Source organism: Mandrillus leucophaeus, unplaced genomic scaffold, assembly GCF_000951045.1.
Source record: "Mandrillus leucophaeus isolate KB7577 unplaced genomic scaffold, Mleu.le_1.0 Scaffold128, whole genome shotgun sequence".
Classification (NCBI taxonomy): domain Eukaryota; kingdom Metazoa; phylum Chordata; class Mammalia; order Primates; family Cercopithecidae; genus Mandrillus; species Mandrillus leucophaeus.
In genome coordinates this window covers 5,209,862-5,219,563 of record NW_012101209.1, presented here as the reverse complement: position 1 = coordinate 5,219,563, position 9,702 = coordinate 5,209,862, and the positions used below count along the sequence as shown (strand labels likewise).

At 42.8% G+C, this 9,702-nt stretch overlaps 1 protein-coding gene across 1 annotated transcript; it reads right to left on the bottom strand.

The window, feature by feature from the left end:
- Nucleotides 1-4,621: 4,621 nt before the first annotated feature.
- LOC105533715 (phosphatidylethanolamine-binding protein 1-like) lies at nucleotides 4,622-6,212 on the bottom strand. The gene is given in 3 exon segments (XM_011972252.1): nucleotides 4,622-5,555; nucleotides 5,557-5,828; nucleotides 6,024-6,212. Coding segments are annotated over 3 exon segments (561 nt in total). The 5' UTR covers nucleotides 6,159-6,212; the 3' UTR covers nucleotides 4,622-5,401.
- Between the last annotated feature and the right edge of the window lie 3,490 nt (nucleotides 6,213-9,702).

Genomic DNA, 9,702 nt, shown 5'->3' with positions numbered 1-9,702 from the left:
CTCCGCCTCCCGGGTTGACGCCATTCTCCCGCCTCAGTCTCCCAAGTAGCGGGACTACGGTTGCCTGCCACTACGCCCGGCTAATTTTTTTGTATTTTTAGGAGAGACGGGGTTTCACCGTGTTAGGAAGGATGGTCTCGATCTCCTGACCTCGTGATCCGCCCGCCGTGGCCTCCCAAAGTGCTGGCGTGAGCCACCGCGCCCAGCCCAGAGGTATGTATTATTGAAGATGAAAGTTACACTCCTTCACAGACACATAGGAGACATATGAAAAAAGAGTTATACCCCTTTCCAGAAGGCATCACAATTTTATATGTATCCTTCCATATATACAGATAGATATAAATACATATAGATATATAAGATACTGGTAAAAAATGTATTTTATATAAACAATAATAATGGTAGTAGCTAACATTTACTGAATAATAGCTGTGTACCGGATACCATTTTGAAATACTGCTTATGTAAACTAACACATTTACGGCTGACAACACAATCCTCTGATACGGGTACTAACATTATCACTCTAATTGTCCTATAAGAAAACCGAAGGTTAACTAAATATTTAAACTATACAGGTTTCCAGAACTAGTAAGTGGTGGAGCCAGGATTGTGAATTCAGATAGAGCATACACTCTTTAAACATAGCCTCTCCAATACCTATTGTTTATTATTTTCCTTATTCACTTACAATATGTGATTGTCTACTTCATTCTTTTAATGGCTACATATTATGGGCATATCACAATTAATTTAACCATTCCCCCGTTAGTCAACATTTAGCTTGTCTAAGTTTTCCCTATTCAAAGTAATAAGTCCTATTAAATATTTTTCTGCATATGTGTAAGTATTTCCAAGAGTCCTGAAAGTGCAGTTGCTGGTCAAATAGTACAAACATCTTAAATTTTATGTATATTGCTAAATTGTCCTCTAAAAAATTTTGTACCAATTTACATCACCTCTCTGAGTATGAGGGTCTCTTTCTGTTATCAGTCTCTACATTTGTACCAATTTAATGGTGAAAAGCATTTCATTGTGATTTTAATTTATCTTTCCCTGATCATTAGTGTAGCTCAGCATCTTTTCACACGTTCATTGACTGTTTATAATTTTCCTTCTATGAATTGCTTGTTTATGTATTTTAATCCATTTTTCCATTGGTTAGTCTTTTTTTTTTATTCGAAGGTGCTCTTTATGAAAAAAAATTCCTTTGTCATGTTACTAATGGTTAAACTTTATCTAAACTGAGAACAAATAATTTAAAAAGCAAGAGACGTGTGTGTGTGTGTGTACGCACTTGTGTGATTAAAAAATCAATCAGAGGGTGCAGCACACCAACATGGCACAAGTATACATATGTAACAAACCTGCACGTTATGCACATGTACCCTAGAAATTAAAGTATAATAATAATAAAAAAAAATTTTAAGCCTTCTAAAAAAAAAAATCAGTCAGAGGTGAAATCTGCACAGGGCCTGTGGTCTAGTTAACAGTATGGTACTAATGTCAATTTCCTTACTTTGATATTGTACTATAGTTATACTAAATATTACCATGGGGCAAGCCGAGTGTATTAGTTTCCTAGGGCTGCTGTAATAAATTATCACAAACTGGATGGCTCAAAATAATAGGAATTTGTTCTCTCTTAGTTCTGCAGGCTAGAAGTCTGAAATCAAGGTATTGGCAGGTCCACGCTCTCTGAAGAGTCTAGAGGAGGATCGTTTCTGGCTTCTTCCCCAGTTTCTAGTGGTTTCTTTCAAATCCCTGGTGTTCCCGTGCTTGTACATATAGTACTTCAATGTCTGCCTCTGTTGTCACGTGGTGTTCTCTGATTCTCTGTGTACCTATGTCCAAATATCCCTCTTCTTACAAGAACGCCAGCCACCGGATTGGGGCCCACCCTAATCCAGTATGACCTCATTTCAGCTTGATTATATCTGAAATGATAAGGTGATATTCATCAGTTCCTGGGATTAGGACTCAAGCATATCTTTTTGGGGCACACAATTCAACTCAGATACTGGGTGAAGGGTACAGCACACTCCCTTTACTTTTTTTTTTTTTTTTTTGCCACTACTTGTAAGTCTAATTATTTCAAAATTAAAAATTAAAAAAAAATGTATCTGGAAAAACATAACAAAATTATTAACAACGGTTACCTCTTTAGAAGATTTTACATTTTATTTAATACACTTCAGTTCAGCTTGGCTTTCCTTGGGAGTTATGGTATATGACTTTTGTCATTTAAAAACTAAAAAAAAAAAAAAAAGAAAAAGAAATTTGGGAGAAAAGAATGGTCTTGTCATTAAAGCACTTAGATCTTAGCCTTTTGGAAAGAAACTTTAGTAGCAGTGTGAAGGGATGGTAAAGGGATGGTTGGATGCTAGAAGCTGAGAGACTAGATAAGAAATGCGTGCACTTATCAAGGTGAAAAGAGATCAGGACCTAAGCTGGGAACACTGGTAGGGAATGGCAAGGAGGAGATAAAGGTGACAAACATTCAGAATGCAACATAGACAGGATTTGGTGACTGATGGCATATAGTGGAGTAAGTAAGAGTGAAGAGTTGAGACAAGTTCCCAGGTTCCTGGCAAGCAAGACTGGGTCCTTGGTGTTGCCATTCATTGAGAAGATAGGCTGGTGATTGTCCATTTGCCCCAATAGAACTATTCTCCACCCATTACCTCACTACTTTCTGCCCCAAGGAGCTGACCTTAAGAGACCAAATCCCTGGACTCCTTTTATCTCTGGTTTCAGGTTGGGTTTGGCCAATGACTGGTGTTAGCAAGAGATCAGAGAGAGGCCACAGCTTCTGTCAGAGAGCCCTTCCTCCATGCCCAGGTCTCAAATGCTTCCCTGACCTAGTTGGGGGATAACAGCTTCCTCTCTGTTGTTCCTCCTTCTGTTGCTAGAGAGAAACTTTATAGGATTCTTAAAGGGTCCCATCATTAAACTCTCATCAATGACTTACAGAGTGTGTCATCCATTTCCTGCCAGGACCTTGATTGGTACAGAAAAGGAATACAGGTGAAGGGGAGTGAGGTGAGAGAAAGATGGCAAATTCGCTTTTAGAAATGTGGGGCTGGGCATGCTGGCTCATGCCTGCAATACCAGCACTTTGGGAGGCCAAGGCGAGGGGATTGTTTGAGGCTAGGAGTTTGAGACCAGCCTGGGCAACATAGCAAGACATTGTCTCTACAAAAAATGAAAAATTAGTCAGGTGTGGTGGTACATGCCTATCATCCCAGATCTTCAGGAGGCTGAGATGGGAAGATTGCTTGAGTCCAGGAGGTCGAGGCTGCAGTGAGCCGTGATTGTGCCACTGCCTTCCAGCCTGTGAAAAAGCAAGACTCTGTCTCTTTAAAAAAAAAAAAAAAGGGGCCAGGCACGGTTGCTCATGCCTGTAATCCCAGCACTTTGGGAGGCCAAGGCCAGTGGACCACGAGGTCAAGAGATTGAGACCATCCTGGTCAACACGGTGAAACCTCGTCTCTATTAAGAATACAAAAGTTAGCTGGGTGTGGTGGCATGCACCTGTAGTCCCAGCTACTTGGGAGGCTGAGGCAGAGGAATCACTTGAACCCGGGAGGCGGAGGTTGAGTGAGCCGAGATTGTGCCATTGCACTCCAGCCTGGTGACAGAGAGACTCCGTCTCAAAAAAAAAAAAAAAAAAAAAAAAAAAAAGCTGGGGTTTAGGATGTTTGTGTGACATGTAAGTGGATATCTATTATATGTAGGGTTGATGTCAGGAGGAAAGCCCGGGCTGGAGATATAGATTTGGTAGATCTGGTAGTTATTAATAAATACATTAGTATATTTGGCAATTGAAAATATGTAATCATAATCGGAAATAATTTAAACCTGAAGGGACTGATGGCTGGATTCTGAGGACGATTAGTACTTATGGGAGCAACTGCAAAATGAGAAGCCCACAGATGAAATTGAGAAGGCATATTCAAAGAAATAAAAGGAAGACCAGGATGCAATTGTATCCCAAAGGGGATAAGGAAAAAGTTTTAAGCAGGAAGGAGTGAACAATTCTATCATTAGAACTTCTTAGTTGAAAAGTTTGTGGAATAAGGTCTGAGAACTGAAAAGTAGGTTGGGAAATGAGGGTCATTGATGACCTTATCATGGTAACTTTCAGTGGACTGGTGGGGGTTGAGCATACTTTTTTTTTTTTTTTTGAGATAGAGTCTTGCTCTTGTCACCCAGGCTGGAGTGCAGTGGCACGATCTTGGCTCACTGTAACCTCCGCCTCCCAGGTTCAAGCGATTCTCTTGCCTCAGCCTCCTGAGTAGCTGGGACTATGGGCACCCGCCACCACGCCCGGCTAATTTTTGTATTGTTAGTAGAGACAGGGTTTCACCACGTTGGCCAGGCTGGTCTCGAACTCCTGACCTCCGATGATCTGCCTACCTCAGCCTCCCGAAGTGCTGGGATTACAGGCGTGAGCCATCATGCCCAGCCTGAGCACATTTTATGGGGTGAGGAATGCAAGATTAATGAACATGTAGCAGTATGAATTTTAGCCCACAACTCAAGCTTGTAAAGAAGTATGTTTTAATATATTCCACCAATTCAATTTCTGTTTTGAGTCTCCATTCTAGTTTTTTCGTTTTCATTCAGGTTTCCATTTTTATTCAACTATAAGCAAACAGCACAATTAACACAACATTCAGCAACTCCAGACCAGCTTTTCTGACTCCCATGAAGAACAATCAATTTAACAGACAAAGATGTGAGGATTCCTCCTAAGCTGTCAGCGAGCGCTGCTGCCGGTCTCCATGGCCACGTCCCAACAGCAGCAAAGCCACTCTCCCTCCTGCCTCTTCCAGGACTGCTCTTTAAAGGGGTCACAGCAACATGCTGATGCCTGTTGAGGCATCTGAGATGCACCGTGTTGGGGGTCCGCTTCAATGCCAGCCTCTGCTTGTCTAGGTGAGCGATATCACCATAAAAACACATTGTGTACCATTCTGGACTCAGGTTCACAAAGGCAGAGGCAACCAATCTTTTTTTTTTTTTTCTTTTTAAATCTCCCTTAAAGATTCTTCAATGCTTTGCTCTATCACTGTAGACCTGGTCTTTTTTCCCACCTGATATTTTCTTTTTTACATTCCGGGTTGCTATTTTCAGATTAACAATTTGATGACCCCATCACAGTACCAAAATATCCCCCAAAATGAAGTTCAATTTTGATCAAAACATAAATCAGAGTGAGTAAAATTATAAAGGTCAGGCAGCAGGAAAAGTCACCCTCAACCACCATCTGATTGGTCAGGTGTTGTCTGTGCCAACGTGGGCAGGAAGAGCAGAAATCTATTATACATGCAACACTGAACTGGGAAACAGGGCTTGGGTCCTCCAGGACAGTTCAGGTCCCCAAGCTAACCCCCTACTTCCCAGACAGCTGCTCGTACAGTTTGGGCACATAGTCGTCCCACTCGGCCTGGTAACATGTGCCGGCCACCGGGGTCCCGAGCTGGTACTTTTTATGGAAGGACGCCACCTTGAATTTGTCACGTTGGTTTCCAGATCGGTTGCTGAGGGGGCTCGTCACACTTTTGCTGCCTGGCCTGCTCGTAAACCAGCCAGACATAGTAGTGGAGGCCTGTGCCCTTGGGAGGCCCTGAGCCCACATAATCGGAGAGGACTGTGCCACTGCTGATGTCACTGCCCTTAATGTTGACCACCAGGAAATGATGCCATTCCCTGTATTTGGGATCCTTTCTGCTGGGAGCATCCGGGTCTGTCAGGACCAAGGCGTAGCGCTTCCCTGAATCAATACCATCCCACCAAATGCTGGTGGGTCTATTCTTAACCTGGGTGGGCGTCAGCACTTTGCCCAGCTCGTCCACCGCCGCCCCAGCGTAGGTGACATGCAGCGGGTGCTGCGTCTGCTTGTCCACTTCTTGCAGGCTCTAGGGCCCGGACCACTTGCTGAGGTCCACCGGCATGGCGAGGCCAAGCAGAGCGTGCAGCCGGGAGTGCTGCTGCACGCCCGCCGCCCGGTGTACCTGAGTGGGCGTCAGCACTTTGCCCAGCTCGTCCAACGCCGCCCCGGCGTAGGTGACATGCAGCGGGTGCTGCGGCTGCTCGTCCACTTCTTGCAGGCTCAAGGGCCCGGACCACTTGCTGAGGTCCACCGGCATGGCGAGGCCAAGCAAAGCGTGCAGCCGGGCGTGCCGCGGCAGGCTAGGCGCGGGCGGCAGCGACAGGCTAGGCGCAGGCGGCAGCGGCGACACGGAGGCCTCAGCACATTGGCCCCAGCACATTGGCCCGGGAAGGCGCAGACCCAGCGACCGCGCGAGAGCACGCGCCCCAGCCACCGCTCAGCCCCGCGCACCGCCCCGCTCCATTCTAGTTTTGTCAGGATTTTGAAATATTGCTCTGTACTAAGATAGGGTAGGGGATGTCTTGGAGACCTAGGAAGGTTAAACGGGCTGTGTGGTTTTGTCCACCTAGAGGTACCCTCCCATCCTCTCTGGCCCAGAGAAATCTGTTTCTAGAGTTGAGGGGGAGGAAAATGCTGGCTGTTCTCCCTCCACTTATATACCCCTGCCCTTGGCTTCTCCTCAAGCCATTTCTCTGCAGCCTGAATCCTCTCCCCATTTGTGGGGTTCGAGAGTCTGGAAACAAAAGCCAGAAAGATTTTCCTTCTACGTCCTTTCTTCAAGGCAACATATCTATGGGTGAAGGTTGGGAAAGTGGCAAGCTATACAAGGGGAAAATACCAAGAAAAATAGGTTAATATCTCAAATATATTATCACATCATGTAGATTGATCCTTAAGAAGTTCAGCTGGGAAGGAAAGAAAAAAAATAGGATGCTAGTTGGAAGAAAATATGGGTTAAAAGGAGCTTCTTCCAGAATGATAGCAACTGTGCTTAAAGAAGCACAAGGAAGGTTCCTTACTTAAAGAGATCCTCCCCCCATGCATGGAAACCTCGCTTGACAGACTCATTACTTTATGCTTGTAGGTCCTTTTTTGAGATCCTAAGACTTGCATTAAGTTCCTCGTAGGCACAGAGATTATTACTGAGAATCAGTTTTATTTTCCCCCGGATAAGACTGCTTGGTGCCCGAAGGGTGGGGCTGTTAAACCTGTGAAGGGTACCTGAAAAAGAGGAAAAAGTATAGAAAAAGAAAGATTCAGGAAGGGGAATTTTGTCTACTCACAGCTTGTCTTAGAACTTGCTATATCACACTACGTAACCTCAGAAGCCAATTTTCACAATTAACTAATAAAATGTATTACAAATTACTTTCTAAAGATGCTCAGCCTAAGTACTTAGTAATAATTTCATGTTTCCTTTTGTCCTCATGGCAGGATCAGCCTAGCCATGGTCTCTTGTGAGAATAAAGGCATTTCTTTCATCTATTAAACCCAATGCTAAATGGCAATAAATCATCATTCATTGAATTATGCAACCTAAACTATACCTTACTGAAGAAATTCTAGCCCCTATGCATCATAATTAACATCAAGTAGCAGTAGAAAATTGCAGTACAACAAAGACCTACATTTTGGCAGCAACCCTACTTGGTTGGAACCGAATGAACTCTGAGCAATTACTTCAGGGGAAGAAAGAAAAATAAACAAGACAGGCTCTACCTATGAAGTTAAATGAAGCAGTAGAGTGGTTTTTCAGTCTGGATCCAAATAGCAGAGAAAAACCACATAGGTGATATGAACAAGGAAAGTCTAATATAAAGAATTATTAACTATAACAGGAGATTGGAGTCACAAGGCTAATGGGAGTAAGAGGAACTCTAAAAAATGTAAGAATGGCTGATATAAGGAGAGACACTACCCCTGGGACTGAGATAGAGTGTCCAAGCAAGATCACCTCTCAGGGCTGACATCTAGGCCCTGGAGAGGGCATGGCTGTGGGTCCCTGAATAAAGTCCCACAGAGAAGTCTCACAGAGAAGTCCTTGTGTTGCTGAGCTGGTGAAACTTACTGGAAATTCACCTTCTGGAACTTGCCAGAAATCTACCATCTGGAACTTGCTAGAAATCTGCCCTCTGCATCTTGCTAGAAATATGCCTTCTGGAACTTGCTGGAAATAGATGGAAGATGAGGGAGTACCATATAGACAATTCTTTCTAGAAGCAAGACAGTTGCTTGTAAAGACAAAAGACAATAGGAGCTGGAAAGAAATAGGGAGCTGGAAAAGTTTTAAAAATTGAAGAGACTTCAGTATGTTTAAAAAGACAATGGAAAAGATCTCGTGGAGATGGGAGTCTTGAATATAAAAACGAGATGATGTAGAGTTCCTGAGAAGGTGGGAGGTGTTGAGATCTGTGAAATAAAAACATATTTGAGCCTAAAACTTTGATTTAGCCTGGGTTAAAATTAAACATTTGAAGATTACCTTAATAACATTTCCTTAAAATAATTTTTATTAACTTTATCATTGATACACAGTGACTCACAAAATACAGGTATTTAATAAGAAACACTGGGAAGGAAGAATCTTGTTGACATAAGTACCTTAAAAATTCAAAGTACTTTGCTGGCTATTACTCTTCTCAGTAAGATGAGGAAGAGAGGTTAGAGAATATTTACATTCTAGTGACCTTTCAGTTGCACAAGGAACAAAGAACACTGTTAGGAGCCAATGGGGCAAAGGTCTTTCTGAAATATAAACCTCTGCAGGCTCTGTTTCTTAGTATCATAAATTATAGTTTCTCTTTTTGATAGTGCAAGAAACTTCCCAAAACACTCTATTTTAACTTCAAAGTTTCTGCTTAGTATTTCCAGACGTAAACTTTAGTGTAAAGCATGTGATGACCACAAAGTCTGTAACACATTTGTTATAGGAAATTTTCTTTAATGTGCAAGATAGGAAGTCAAGGGAATTTACGGTGTCGGAAGTCATGTTAATGAAATTATAGCCTATGGACTCTAAGTTGGATACTAAGGGAAGTATTAAAAGAAGAAATGGACTGAGATGCTGATGAGTTTGAAAAATAGTTCTGCTGGGCATATCTGAATGAGCAAGTTAGAAGAATAGGAGGTTGTGGTCAAAGAGTAGGAGGCTTGCTTTTCAAGATGATGACAAGGGCCAAGGTGTGAACACAGAAATAGGTATCTGGAGTGGAGTGGAGTATTTGAGATGGGGGATTCAGGAAATTAAAATGCTGGGATGTTGGCCTTTTCATTTTAATTTCATCCAAGTAGACAATGAATGGCTTAGAATGGAGAAGGAGACTGTGCACTAGGTGACAGTCTTCACTGAATGAGGAACAGTGACTTGGAGATCAGAAGATGACAGCCACAGGGAGAGAAGACGGAGCATAACACAACAGTGTATACCTCAAAGGAGCAAAGGTGTTTTACAAGCATCTAGGTAGGTAATAGTTGGGAAACGAGCAATGAGTACATCAATAAAATCTAATAGATAGGGAAAGAGAAAATAACCCTATTTTAGAGTGTTTGGAATCCTCTCTTTCTTTGCCTATCCAAAGCCTACCATTATTCAAATCTCATTTTTAAAGCCTCTCTTTTTAGATTGAGATCATCCTGGCCAACATGGTGAAACCCTGTCTCGACTAAAAATACAAAAAAAATTATCTGGACATGGTGGCACGCACCTGTAGTCCCAGCTACTTGGGAGGCTGAGGCAGGAGAATTGCTTGAACCTGGGAGGTGGAGGTTGCAGTGAGCCAAGATTGCGCCACTGCACTCCA